The sequence below is a fragment of the Sitodiplosis mosellana genome, unplaced genomic scaffold (genome assembly GCF_009176505.1).
Source record: "Sitodiplosis mosellana isolate CC-2019 unplaced genomic scaffold, AAFC_SMos_1.0 Smas_scaffold_6197, whole genome shotgun sequence".
NCBI lineage: Eukaryota > Metazoa > Arthropoda > Insecta > Diptera > Cecidomyiidae > Sitodiplosis > Sitodiplosis mosellana.
The window spans coordinates 2989171-3004787 of record NW_022601438.1 but is presented as its reverse complement, the minus strand read 5'-3'; the positions used below and the strand labels follow the sequence as shown (position 1 = coordinate 3004787).

At 38.8% G+C, this 15617-nt stretch overlaps 1 protein-coding gene across 9 annotated transcripts in view; it reads right to left on the bottom strand.

Moving 5' to 3' along the window:
• The window catches only part of LOC129577253 (probable nuclear hormone receptor HR3), a 121198-nt gene that overhangs the window by 17852 nt on the left and 87729 nt on the right, over positions 1–15617 (bottom strand). The window contains exons 1-3 of one of the 9 annotated variants that reach the window (XM_055463974.1): positions 8609–8890; positions 2343–3112; positions 2007–2150 (exon numbers count right to left, since the gene is read on the bottom strand). The exons of 6 other annotated variants lie outside the window; for them this stretch is intronic. In XM_055463974.1, coding sequence (XP_055319949.1) covers positions 2007–2150; positions 2343–2823 — 625 coding nt within the window. In that variant the 5' untranslated portion in view covers positions 2824–3112; positions 8609–8890. Of the gene's footprint in view, positions 1–2006; positions 2151–2342; positions 8891–15617 lie in introns of those variants that run through there. 2 more of the 9 variants (XM_055463972.1, XM_055463973.1) reach the window with 2 other exon arrangements.

Below are 15617 nucleotides of genomic sequence, written 5' to 3'. Positions count from 1 at the left end.
AGAGAGAGAGAGAGAGAGAGAGAGAGAGAGAGAGAGAGAGAGAGAGAAAATGAGCGAAACAAAAAAATTCACCGATATTTAAAGTCGTTACCCTGTCCGGTTGTACGTTATTAACACTATGCATATGCTTTTGTATGTGCAAATCGAGGAGAAAAAATGTGTTCCTATGAAAATATATACATTTCACCGAAGAAAAAAAAAACACACATACATCATCAACAAAAGTATGAATAAAACAGTATGGGCTTTTTTGTATGCATTCCGCTTGCGTCCACAAACAAAATCGACACAAAACGATCAATGTCAAAAATGCATGTGCAGTGCATTTCGGTTTGTTTTTATTATCAGTGGACCTAAACGGTTATGATTTACTACTCGCTTTTTTTCATTTAGCTTCTGCTCGTTTGCGAAATGTAATTCGAATGTGAGTAAATTGTGAAATGACCTGGCCAAGATTCAAATGTTCCTCCCAAAAATAGTTTCGACGAAAAATTTTCCGAAAATATTCTCCAAAGCATTTGCAACACTCGAACAAATAGAATCCTTGAATCCATACCAATTTGGAATAATTCACTTTTTGCCAATAGCCTTTAACCCAGAAGCTTATAGAATTTCAATCGACTTTGTGTTTACAAATAATTACGTATACATTGCGTTTGCCTTTTCCGCATTTGCAACACGGAGATGCATTTTCGAGTAACGTTCAAGTGTGCAATCGCATCATTTTATTGAGTACGCAGCGCGTACGTGAGATGTTGTAATAGGTCAAGAATAAATTAAATTTCGTCAAAATTGAAACCGATGTGCTATCAGCCATCTTTTTTTCTTCTTTCTTTGCTTGCATTTCGTTTGTAGTTTGCTTTTGTAATGCGATAATTTTCGCAAGAATCGCTTCGAAGTTCGAACAATGTGCAAAATCAGTTTGTTTATTTTTTTTTCAGCTTGAATGACAGTTTACACATGATGTCATTGCCCCAAAACAAATTTTTATTTTCAATCACCTATTTGCTGACATTATTTTTGAGTTGAATTTCATTACGTAATCCGAAGAATTTGCTGAAGTCAAAGAGAAAAAAAAAAACACCGAAAATGCCAATATTCGTCGGTTTTTTTTTTATTTCTTCTTCTTCTCTCAATGGGTTTTTTGGTGCTTGTAATGCAATTTTCAAATTAATTTTTCTTTTCTTTAGTCCCGATTGCAAACAAAACAAAATTGTAGTGAGAAAAAAAATGTGTTAACAGCAGCAAAAAAATACGAGCCAATTTAATATGTGTGGCAAGTCAATGAACTGGCCGAGACTGAATCACTACAAATCAGCGGTATAATTAGAATTCTGCACTTAATTAAGGGGGTTTCGAATGATTTTTGGCATGAAATTCAAATGAGCCTATTGAATGTATATACGTGTGCTGTTTTTATTTTAACATGAGAGAGAAAGAGATACAGCACAACAGACAAATGGAAAACAGAATGAGAGAGGGGCTAGAGAATAGATAGAGATCCATTGAGATTGTTCGACGGCGGTGGTATCGGCGGCGTTGCAATGAGAGAGTAATTAAGTTGATTTGAAATCGACGCGCGCGAAAACGGTTGAGTTATTGCATAATGGTAATTATCGATTGCAACCAAAGTTCGGAGAGCAGACAAAGTAAATAGTGCAACTGTGGCAGGTCAAGTGTTCCTTGCATACCAAATGAAGTGGATAAAATGCAGTTTGAAAAGTGTGGTAGCAGTTGCGCCACACACTGAAATAGAGATAAAATACGAAACCGATCTCCAAAAGCGAGAAAGAGAGAGAGAGTGCAACTGCATTCACTATTATTACAACATTTTGCTGTAGACAATGCTGTTGTTTACGCAAAAACTTTTGCACCAAATTCGATGTTGAAAAAAAAATCAGCGAAAAAAAGACTTTGTTGTGTCGCATAGGAAAAACATTAAGTACGATGGTGATAGCTTATGAACAACGAGGGAAATAATGCTTCACATTTCATTTTTTCAGTACCTCGAATGGAATTGGCGGTTTTTTTATCCTGATCGCCGCCGGCCGAAACTGTGTGTAATGTAGCCGCTGACGATGACGACGACGACGATGATGACGTTGATGATGTGGCTGATGAGGCTGTCGGTGCTGGGTTTGTACTGTCAACTGAAACGCATGTTTTGTTTTTGTTTTGTTTATCATGAGCATTACTTTTTGGTTCAACTTTGAAACCACAGCCTTTTCATGTCACGTAATTTGCTTGTTCCAAATTACACGACCGAAAAGATCGCGGTCCGACGTGCAAAAATAGAATAGCTTGAAATGAATAGACGAAATGTTGTGTGGGAGAAATTTTACTTTGACAGTCGAAGGGCAGAGTGGCATTATTGCCTTTGATGCTATGAATGTCGATTTGTTTCGGGCATGCAGCAGTTGTCGATGGATTACGTTGAATCGGAAGTGATGAATTTGTGGCTGTATGGTGGTGCTGGTGATGATGTTGCTGTTGCTGTTGCTGCTGCTGCTGCTGTTGTTGTTGCTGAGCTTGGGCAGCAGCAGCAGCTGCTGCTGCCGCCGCTGCCTGCGTTTGTTGGCGATGTTGCATAAATGCCAATCGAATGTTCTCATAGTTCGATGTTGCGGATGACAATGATGCTGGTGTTGTTGATGAGGTAGCCGCACGAAACGTTTGCTGATGGTATTGTTGCAGCGCAACGTGGTTTAGTGCTGGATTTGGCACACCATTATTACTATTCAAATGTAAAGACGACGACGTCACACCGACTTTATACTTTTCATTCCAATTTTGATTTAAAAAATCGGTGAATTCGTTTTCCATTGTCTCAATTTACGTGGGATATTTGTCGGGTAGTTCATTGTGATTGGTCCACATTGTATTCCACACGCACAAAACTGTACACGCGTCTCGTTTCACTTATTCCACGAAATTTTGGTATTTATTCTTTCCTTCTCTTTCGGTTCACTTGGTTTTTGGATTTTCTTTTTTTTTTTTAACTCAATGGTTTATCGCACAATTTACTCAATTTTCGATGCGATGGATGCAAACTCAATTCATTTGCATGTGTCTGTTTGCATTCAATCATCCGAACGAAAGACCATCCGATGCACTAGAGAAAAACATACCAAACTACCAATGAGCACACAAAGCGAAATCGAAAAGAAATGGATGAACGCGATGGAACAATTGAAATGTGGAATGCTTGATGTTATTACGATTAGTCTTAAAATTTCAATCGATATGGGCAATTAGCGATGTCCAGAATTTCACATGATTACTTGCTAAAGTGTGTGTGAGTAGAAGAGAAAGAGAGCGATAGAGAGTGAGTGCCTAATGCTGAAGCCATATAACTAACACATAGCCGTTGAAGCCGGTGTCAAAATGGTTTTCTCCAAACGTATCGAAACCACGCCAACCCAATGAAACATCATCATCGATGATTTATGAAAATCCGTTTCCGAGAAACCTATGCATATTCCCAATGGTAATGCGTTTGAGTGTATGATTGTGTTTGTAAATGTATGTGGATTGTGGGTATACTGTCGTTCATTGGCATTTCTTGTTTTTCCATCGTTTTTGTGGCTAAATCAATTTGCGCACTCAAATTGGCCACATAAGTTTGCTATTATTGATAATTAATTGTCGGCTAAACAAATCGTACACACTTTAGATCTATCTCTCGCTCTCTCTCATTCATTTAATTCGGTATTTGCATCTGTAATTAAGTCATTAAGTTAAATGCAAAGTATCTGTTTAGTTAAAATGCATTTTCGATACTTGGTATCTACGTGTGTTTTGTGACCAATAAATCAAAAATATGCAGATTATTATAAACATTGTGTGGCCGACAGCAAATTGAGAGAGAGAGAGAGAGGGAGCGAGTGAGCGAGCGATTTTGACATGGTTTCCATTTTAAATGAGTGAATGAGTGTTTTTGTTTGTGTTTGTGACATAACCAACTCATACGGAAGAGTTGAGCTTCCTTTGTTTCCATTTGCTGGCATATCATTCAATTAATGAGTGCGTATGTTGCGATGTGTTTTGTTTTGAAATGGATAGTTTGTCGTTTTGATGTTGCAAAAAGATCATGCACCTTTAGAATGGGCAGCGCGGCGCATTAGCAAAAAACAAACAAACAAACAATGCAAAAAACAAACATTGTACTAAGCAATCCAATTAATCGAAATCATTTGTATGTTGATTGCGTCCATTTCAATGTGAATATAAGGTTGATGAAGTTAAAAGGCTTAATGTGCACGAGGACAACTGATAAGAATTGCAATGTGCCAATTTCAATGAATTCCCGCATTTAGGTTGAAAAGGATTAGCATGAAGAAAAAAAAAACTTTCGAAATAATTTATGCGGTTGAAATCATCGATTTGATATTTTGCCCGAAATTCACAAAACATCATCGCTCAAGGATTTCACATAAATCAACACTCGTTTAAATGACACAACAAATCTTGATTGAAATAAAAATTGAAATAATTTCAGGGAAGAACAAAAATTGCATTCACATTTTGTATGCCTCGATATCAATACGACGGTACAACGACTTTTTTTTCGGGGCATATTTATCACACACAACATTGTTCGTCGATTCAACAATTCTTACAGTCATCAAATGTCAACGTCTGATTATTATTCATCCATCATTCAGCAATTATGGTTCATCTCAAAGGTTCAGCTATTTTTAGAACTTTAAAATTTAACACATCAAATACACACATACACACACACACCACCGCGCTGTATGAAACGTGCGAATGGGAAGTGCTGCAAAGGAGCAATGTACAGTTGCAAACGTGCGCGTTCCGTACACAAACGAAAAGGGAAAAAGAAGAAAAACGCCATCGTTATCATTACAGTGTTGTATTTTAGCATGCTCAATTGCAATGAATGCATCAACCAACGAGCCAGCCAGCCCATACACATAAATTGTTATGTCATCGTTCAAATGTTTTTTTTCTTCGCTTCTATCTCACATATTCTGTGTGCTCGCCTTACTGTCGAATCATACGGAGAAAGCGATACGATATGATACGAAGAAAAGAAAGTAAATACAATCGCGATTTCAGCGAGAGAGAGAGAATATGCATTGTCATTTGGCGACACAGAGAAGAACAGCAGCAGCAACAACAGCCAAATTGAATGACACATACTGAACGCGGCCGAGTGTAATAAGCAAACAACCGAGAGAGAACTAAGAGCAGGCAGAGGCAGGCAAGGAAACGATGGAAGAAGAAGAAAAAAAACGAAGAATCGAGAAAAAGAGCAAGCAAACGGAGACAATTATTATGTATTATGTGCAAAGCGCGCTCTCTCTCTCTCTCGCAAAACAATGAGGGATATCGTACATTTGAACGAGTGAAACGCTTCGTTCTAACGAAACTACGGCTACTTAAAAATCCATCTAGATGCAGTGCACGTGCCGATCAAATGCATGTGTGTGTGCAAGACAGAGAGCACAGTGTGGATGGACTTTTTTAATTGGATGAAAATTTGCGCAATTTTCTTTCTTCACACCTTTCCAGCCACCTTTGAAACTCTTTCACCTTTCAATGGATTATGCAGAGATGCGATTTCAAATCGTTAACATTTTTTTCTGTTAGCAAACAAAAATGTTCTCTTATTTGGACTTTTTTTTCTTCAAATGATCCCTTATGTTTTTCATTAGAGTGGTTGCATAATGTCGCCCGCGTGAAACAATGGTATCGAGAAGCGAATTTTACTTGTTTGATAAACCGCGTTGGGCTTTCAAGCACTTAAACACACTTTGTCATTTGTTGTCGACCGATGCTTATGTCGAATGAATTTCGCTGCCCGTTTAGGAGTCTTCATAAACAAGCGCACGATAGAATAAATAAGAGACTCAATGTATCATTTCGGTTGTGTAGCCTTAAGTTCTCATCATTGTTTGTGATTGCCATTAATTCCGAATATTTTCGGTGGACGAAGAAATAATGAACTTCGTAGTTTGTTTGTTTTTTTCTTTTTCGTTTTGTATCTGTGAAGAGCCAACAAAATGAGATATACTCAAACAAAAAGGGAAAAAAACGTCGAAAGAAAGAGTCGTCCATATGGCATGCTACTTTCTTTGACGCAGAGACAGAGAGCGCGCGCTATCTTTCATTCCGTCGTCAAGCATGCATGTATGTTTATACCGGTTTGAACGCGCGCACAAACAATAGCGCGCGGACTGGCTGGCTGACTGACTGACTGACTGCTGTTCCAAATCGCGCGCGCTCTCTCTGTCTGTATGTGTGTGCGTACACATGTACAAAAGGCATATATCGCCTGCTTTAATTACATTCTGAATGTGATTCTGATTCGTTATATTGTTTCTCGTCGCAACTCCAACACGCATTTTAATATGCATACGCGCGCGCACTTCACGCGCTCTCTTTCTATATAATAAATTTCCGTGTGTTCTCTCTCTCGCGCTCGCTCTCTCTCTCTCTCTCTGTGTGTGTGTGTGTTTCTCTTCTGTTTTTGTGTGTACATTATTTCAATCGCTTTACTCTCTCGCTCGTCGCGTTCGTTCGACGTTCGAGACACATTCTCTGTGAAAAAAAAAATTCTTCCGCATTTTATATCGGTCGTTTTGACGTATTTGTGGCAAATTTCTTAAATACGTTCGCTTCTCTCGGCTGACAGTGCCGTTGTTCGTCAGGCTGTGTGTATGTATATGTGTGTGTATGTGTGTGTGCGTGACTGAGCTTGGGCCCAAGTGTGTTCGATAGCTCGAGAATGCGTAGAACGTAGCGTAAGTGCGACCGATCATTTAGTGTCAATGAACTTTACATTTCAAATGTTATATGCGATTGTACACTGTACTCGTTTACTCTCTGTATTACGAATGTACACATTTTTTTCTGTTGTTGTTTTTGTTGGTTTTTGAATCGTTGTGTCTCGTTCACCTGCTTTTGCTTTCTCTTTCAGCCTCACACGTACACACATGCATATATTTCCGAGTTCCAAAAATGCTTGTGACTTTTCACAAATGTCCAACACTTTATTTTCACACCTTTCAGCCAAATGTAAATAAATCGCTTACAAGTCACTCCATTAGAGTTGAATATATATACCTCTGAAATGAGTGAATGTATGTGTGTGTGTGTTTTATCTGTTTGTATTTGATTTTCTAATTGTTCTAATGGCAGTTTTTGAGAATTCACACAACTCGCGCATGCATACGAAAGAACGAACGAACGAATGAATGAACGAAGCGAGCAAATAAAAACTTAGCTTGAAAACCCGGCCGACCATTTCAAAACAATTTTCAGTTTTTTTTTGAATAAAGACGCCTTTTATTGGATTTTATTTTCTAATGCTGCGCCTAGAAAACGACGTCGCTCTCGGTTTTCTAATGCTTGTGAATTCCATTTATCCGCATTCGAACAGGCAGTTTGTATTATTTTTCCTGGTTGTTTTTCTCATTTTTTTTTTGCAGATTCTGTGTTGATGAGATGAAAGATGCATGTGTGCGCGTTGCACATGGAAATAGTTTTCTACTGCGTGTGTGTGTTTTTTTTCTTCTTCTCATCTTGCTTCTATAGAACTCACTCATTGAACTGACTTATGTTTGAATATTTTTAGTAATGCGCTTATGAGCTGGCAAACTCAGCTTGAATCAAAACACACACTGGCAACGCAACCGAATGAAGGAGTTATTCTTCCGAAATATTCCGTTCGGACATTTGATTTATGGTTGCATCTAATTTCAGATCAAGCTCACATATTCGTCAAGATTTGTTTCGAACGACAAAAACACAAACACACCGAGAAATCCACAAATGAATCTAACGTTGTCATGCGAAAAGTATATTGGCCGGCTCAATGAAGAAAATTTCATTTTGAATGTTACAACACTTTGGACTATTTTTGTTTCCGTTTCGCTCATTTGAGTTTGCATCGGCATCTATTCAGTTCACACATTTGCAAAAGAATGTCATCAAGTTCACTACCATCGCTAATCACACATTTCGCAAAACGATCACACTTCAAACATGATTGATGATGATGATGATAATGACGACGAATTTTTGACTATTTGCTAATTGGTCTAGGGCTCTAAACTTGACAAAATATTTAAAACATCACAATTGATTTGATTTGAAATTTTTCTTTTCTGTTTAGATAATGAATTTTAGTGCACTCTCCATTATTTCTTTTCATTTTGGCTTAATTCATTCCTTAAATATATTTGGGTGCGAATTTACACTTTATTCTCTCTCTCTCTCTCTCTCTCTCTCTCTCTCTCGCAATTTTCTGTAGTTTTATTAAATTTCACACACTGACTAATCATACACATTCGACGTATGAACAAAATTCCAACACGATATGAAATTGTTTCAAATTTCAAACATTTTGTTTTTATTTTCGTTCATTGATTTTTGTTTTTCTCTCTAACTCTCTTTTTTTCGCTTCTCACTAGCAATCACTTGATTACGAATCGGTGATTTAATAGCTGCGACTGATCATTTTGCGCGCGTTTCGAACTTTATTTTCACACTTTAGCACAAGTTCACTGCTCGTCATCATCATGATGATGTTATGAAATCGGTGTGTGTATGCCTTCACAGTGCAATGCACTTTTCCCACCCGTCATGGATTCGATCGAAACACGATGTAATCTTCAAACGCACAACACAACGAATTCTGCAGAAGACACAGAAACAATAAAAAAAAAAGAACGATCGAAAAGATGACACAATATAATAAAAACAACCGATGATATTTCGAAACGAACGAGAACGAAAAGAAATAATGTATTAATCACACCAAGAGAGGATACAAGAACACTATACGCGCGAGAAACAAACACTAGATGAGAAGAGACACATCAAAAAAGCAACCACGTCCACGCACGTCGTACAGATTTCTATGTGCTATCGTCGTCTACGCGAATATTCTCTCGCTCTCAGTTCGCCGCCAAACGCTCACAGAGAGAAACGGTTCTACCATGCGATACTGAGACTGTGTTTTAAACGAATTCAAACAACGACAAACGGACGACGCGCACAACGCTGACCCCCCGCGCGTGCGGTCGTCCATTCGTTCGCCCGCGCTTGCCTTCATTCGACTACTTCACTTTGCTTCTTTGATGCGACCTATCATAGAAAACTAGTTGCTCGAGAATGACTTTTCTTTTGCACTTTCGGTTATTCTTTGATCAATTTCGATAATAAAAGTAGTTTTAGCAGGAGGAAATTAAAAAGAGAAACATTTCCTTCAACAACTAAATTTATTTCTAAAACTGTTGTTCAAAATGTAAATCTTCTATGATTTGAGAATTCCATAAAAAAATGACAAACATTGAAAATAGTCATGCGGAGCACAGAGTCGAAATGCGTGCAGTTTGAGTGTGCAATGCGTTTTGTTGGGGGTGTCAACGACCAGTACCGGTCGAACGAAACAAAAGTTTCCACTTTGTAAAACAGATTCTGTGTGCGCGTTTGCTGCGTGTACACATGTATGTGTGCACGCTCGCTTCGCGAACTTCAAACGGAACACAATGGCACACAGCAGAGAGAAAAAAAGTAGTAGATGATGATGAAGAAGAAATACTAAACATAGCGGCCGATAGAGACAGAAAGTAGAGAAATGCGATGGCATTTTTACTATCCACATTCACTTGGATATATGGATTTTGAGTTTACTGTTTGTTTGACTCATGATGAAAACAATGAAAAACTATCGGGCGCGCACACACGCGGCCAAACGACCGAGCAAGCGGTAAACACACCAAAAAAATGGCCATATGTACATATAAAAGTCAAACAAGCGCCGATAGCGGGAGCTATCAAAAAGAAAACAACGAAACATAAAATTAAATCAACTAATGAAAAGGAAGCAAAAGCAGCATCACTTTTCAAACACATTGTACGACGTACACAAGCCAGCCACACCGAACAAACTAATACACCGGGCGACTTGTGGCAAAAGTCGCTGAGAGTGTGAGAGAGAACGAGTCAGACCTAGAACGAAGAGCTATAGCCAGAGCCAGAGCCGAATACACTACTCACTGTAACATCGTATATTGAAATCGTAGTAAATTTTCAACACAATTTTCGTATCCAGCCATTTAAATTCAAAGACAGCCATACAGTGCCAAACTGCTGAATACTAGCGCTTACAAATCATCGAACATTATTTCGATGTGTGTAATTCAGTTTGTTTGGGGAGTTAAAACGAATACGAGCATTGAATTTACATTTTCGACCGGCGATCTCTCATCAAAAGTTCGTGAATCATTTTGTACGGCGAGGCTGTCGTGTGATCACACGACGATTGCCCAAAATGCAACCGTTTCAATTTTGAACACAATGCAAATAACACAGCCGCAATAATATGCAAAACGGTATTTTAAATACGTCATACACTTCACGGCTAATGTGCATTGGCAAAAGGGAAGAGAGCGAGAGAGCGACAGAGAATGAGCGCGGGGCAACAATCAGAAAAGTCAACACCAATAACTCGTGTCGGGCAGCAGCAGCATTTTTTTCATCATCATCAAATGAGCATTGGGCTGAGAGCAATTTGGTTTTGGCATCTGCCCGTTGTGCATTTTGTGTGTCCGGTTTTAAAATGCACTCGAACGAATGAAACCACAAACAAATGACTATATAATGAACGCAAACGATTAAGTTATTGCAGTGAAATATTGGATACGTGATTCGATCATCAATTTGCTAATTGCTTGCTTTTTCTCCAATTTTTTTTTTCTTCGGCCGAATACCCAATTACCGAGGCAGAAATATAAATAAAACGGTCGAGAATTATCGGCGAATAAGTCGAAATCGAAGACGAAACATCGTCCAACAACAGCGGCACGTCTGTTACTGTTGCCATATGATACGGCGAGCAAAGTGTAGAGGGATAAATTGGCGCCAAGTAATTATTCTATTACAATTTACATTGGGCCGTGGGATTATGCTTAAACTTCCTCGCTTCGAATTTATCGTCGAGATTTATGTCTACTGCCGTCTTTTCGAACATCAAAAGCGGAACGAGTTGAAAAAATGGCGTCCATCTGAGATCTATTGCATACAAATGCCGGTGACAATCAAAATGATTGTATTATTCCAGGTCAAATGAAATTTTCAAGATGCGCATCTAATTGAAAAGACACACACGCAAACGCGCACGCGGCCAATAGAGAAACAAAAAAATGGAGAGCAAAACGTAGAACAATAGAACCAAAGACAAAAGACTTTAGCAAATCGAGCGCGTGCGTTTTTTTTCTTCTTCTCGTTGTCGTTGGCTATTTTTAAAATCTATTTAGTTTTTATCTATTGACACTTTGCGGTGTAAATGAACAAATGTTTGCGCATTCAAATGCACGCTCTCCTTAGTCACACACACACACACACACACAAGCTCGCATCAAATTATCGGTCAAGTCAACGTTTATTGACCTTTGTTGTCAGAGAGTCGTTTGCCAGTTTTACTTCTATTCTACACGCACACTCACGGAGAGAGAGAGAGAGCGCAATTTTGGTCTATATTGAAGCTTCGATGAGCGAGAGAGGAAGAGACAAACGCGTTCACAGCAATCGGTTAGGCCGCATCGTAATATTGAGGTGCTTAGCTTTTGCTTTGAACGCTTTTTCGGTTGTGTGGTTTATGGGTTGAAAATAAACTTACACGCAATAACCGAACAAACCACCGCAATGTGGAAAAAGCCGTAATCGATATGCCATAAGATGTGTTTTGTAACGGTTCTTTGGCGATATCAATTTTTCGGTATTGCCCAATATATGAATTAGATGGGAATGACCGATAAAATGATGGAGATTGAGGTCTGCTTTGTCTTCACGATCCTTATCATTCTAAGGCACTGCTTGCTTGTGAATTACACTTAATGGTGAAATTGACTCGGATACGCCAATATTAATGTAACACGGAAATACAAAGAGATAAAAGGTGAATGCAATTCAACTCCATTTGAGAGCTCATGTATGCAAAACGCGGCAGAGATCGAGAGGGAGAGACCGAGTCATTGTGCGTTTAATGTTTGTTTGCACACTGATGAAATTTCCGTTAATTTTTGGGCAATGTGCGTGCGGTGTTTGCGCGCACGCATGCACGTACGTACACATGATAAGCGCTTTTACTTTTTGGATGAGATCAATAAATATAAGTGTTGGGCTGACAAAAGGATCACACACTTCGCACTATATACTTATATTGCGTACCGTTTACGCACCACGCACACGACAAGCACGAAAAAAAAGAAACGAATTATCGGACAAATTGTTTCGGTATTTCGTACAAACGGTCATTGGCCTGGTGTGCCAGTGAGTGAAAAATATTTTTTTAAATGAAAGCAGAGAGTGAGAGAGAGAGAGCGCGACTGACAGAATAATAGTATTTTATTATACTGAGCTAAGTGTGCGAGAGAGCTTTACAATGCGAGCGGCTCCTCCATTTGTGAGAACAACACCGAAAAATATTGTGTGCTTGTGCGTTTTCTGTATGTCACAGACTCGTACATCAGTGCCGCGCGCGCGCACCAACACATCCACCAAAAGACCGACCGGCTGCGGTGGAATAGTGAAAGTAACGACAAATGACGCTATATATATTTATTCTTTCATTTTCGTGTGTCGTTTCGTGTGTGCTCTCACATTAACATTACACTACCGATAACGTCATAATCGCTCTGAGTTCTGATAAGAACATTTTTTTCCTCCTCCTTCTTCTTTTTCGGTTTGAAATGAGAAGTGTTTCCCAGTGCCTGTTCGCAACGCGCCCGCACGCTCGCGCTCCCTTACATTCGTTTACAATGATTGTTGTTGCTGCTTTCTTTCCTTTTGTTGTGGATCTCTCGTTTTGTTTGTCAAGTTCAACGCTCCGATATTTGGCGTAATGCGTTCCTTTTGTTTTTATCGCACGCTCATATTCCGAAAAAACGAAATTTCGTACACATGAATTCATGCATTACAAACTGGGCATTAGCACTTACAGGTTACTCTTTCTGAGAGTGTGTGAGATGCAGTGGAGAGAAAATAGAGAAAAACACACAAACTGAATGGAAAAGGCCATTGTATGTGAACTAGCAACTATGACACATCGTATGAGACACATCAATTCCCATAAAAACTGAAATAATAGAACCGTTTTGTAAGTGCGCTGGACGAGAAAAAACCATTCTCGCATTAAATTTCACACTTGGTGAACAATTAAATTTGAATAATAATAATAATTTCTGTTGGTGAACGCTTTAGATTTTTTAGTTTTTAGTTTGATATTTTCGTCTATTCGTCGAAGTATTAAATATGGACGACAGCACTTCGCTCAGTCGATGAATTTTCGACATATATGTTGGATGGTGATTTTTGCCAAACCATTTACTATCGGCACTTTCTGTGTGTGTGTGTTGTGTGTGCCAATTTTCACAGCCAAAGCCAGAACCAGGACAAACCATTTTGTTCGCGCATAACCAAGGGTAATTACAACATCATGTCGATGCTATTGACATAATTGAACGCACGCTTAACAACACACACACCAAATATAATTTTACACACAATGTTTGTGCTCTGGCTATGTGCTGAGGTCACACGGGGTTAACAACCACTGCGATTTATTCTTGGGTTCCTTGTTCACTCCCTCCCTCCCTCTCTCTCTCTCTCTCTCTCTCTCTCTCTCTCTCTCTCTCTCTCATACGAATTGAGTCATCGCACTTTGCCCAATTATCCTGGCACACCAAACAATCAACCGGCGTGGATCTTGATGCATATGCGAAAAACATAGTCAACAATTGGATCAATTTCGCACCTTCTACAATTTTTTTGGCATTCACGAAATGTGTAATATTGAAAGTCATCTTTCATTTAGCACCTTAGTCCCATTGAAATTTGCTGATGTGCAATGCGGCACAATCCGGCACAATCCGGCTTCACCAATTTGTCAGACCATTTTCAATTAAATTTCCACATTGCGGAAGTGATTAAATAAGGTATTGAACTCTATCAAAATACCCATTGCGGCGAAAATGAACTAAAATTTGATTGAATTACACTTATTCCCGGTACACACATACAATATTCTATTTATAAGATGATAATAGAATGAAACCAATCAATCGCCACACGCAAACATTTTTGTGTACAATGTACATACGTTCTCATTTTCTCTTTCTCTCTCTCTCTCTCTCTATGTTGGACGATTCAATTACATAGGATTATGAGATGGGAGTAATGTACTTTGGTATATGGTGCGCAACATGTGCGTAATATTGTCATGAAAGCGTTTTTAATGTGCGTATCTGAAGCTCATAAAATGTAGCTCATCCGATGCGAATTTTCTACTTCTGCTGCTTTGTTTCCTCTTTTCGTTGGAAATTTCTCGTGCCGATTTGGTGTTTTGGGCAGCGACAAGGAAAGAGTATGTCTGTGTGTTTGTGTGCAAGAAAAGTGAAAAGCAATTTGCAAGCATTTAAGTAATATCGGATGTAAAAAAAGCCTATGTGACGTGCGCATGCTGTGGGCACTCGCGAAGCTACAGCGAACGCGTCACCCCCTTCATGCGATGATTCTCGTATGGTCTTTTTCAATCATTGCAAAACAGTAAAAATGGTAAATGGCATGGTGTGATGGACACACGTCAAGAAACACAGCCGAACAAATAAAATTAATGGAAAATAAAAATTTGCCGAAATACATAAACCAAGCGAAAGAGATATATATATATCTATATTATAGAGGCATGTTGAGAGCAAGGACACGCGCGCGAGAGTTTAGAGTGGTCGAGGGAGAGAAAATGTACATGAAACCATCATTTGACGTTCTGAGTTCAACGACAACCGAAAAATTGATGTGCAGCATATCCGTTGTGGATGTAAAAATATTCCATTCATTTACATGTCAGTTCTATGTTGATACACCATTATTATACGATCCATTCCCAAGACACAAACACAGCCAACGTCTAAATCCGCGCTATCCACGCGCTTCTCTATATTACATTCTCTCGCTCGCTCGCTCGCTTACTCGTTTCTCTGTAATTTCATTCTCAAATTTTGCTTGGCACTCGGGTCAAAGAACACTCGTTGGAATTGGAACAGAAGAGGGATGCGATTAGGCCGAAAAAGAAAATTGAATAAATTAACGTTTGAAATGATTGAAGGACGACACAGAAGAGAACGAAAGAGAGAGACCATCATTGTACACTAGGCCATTTCACCATGTTGAAAAGTCGAAACCAACATACACATTCTGAATCGGTAGAGCCTGTAGATTTTAAATATATAATTTTTGTGTTATAAATTTTATTCCTCGCGAGCAAAATTGCGAATTAATAAATAAATGAATTTGAAAGGTTTTATCATGAACCGTACAATACGTTTGAGTCTCGCATCATAGCAGATTTCGAATGTTTTGCAATGGATACTTTGCATACGAGATATATGTATTTTCGACATTACAGTGACGAGCTATTGTTTTTTTGAAAACGCAGTGGGGTACCAAAGGGATGTCTAAAAGAGGTTTCCAGAATTCGAAAATTTTCTCCAAAAATGGTTGGGGAAACGATTCCTGAGTGATTTAAATATATTGAAATAATTTCTGGCTAATTGAATGATATTACCATTGATAAGAGCGCTACA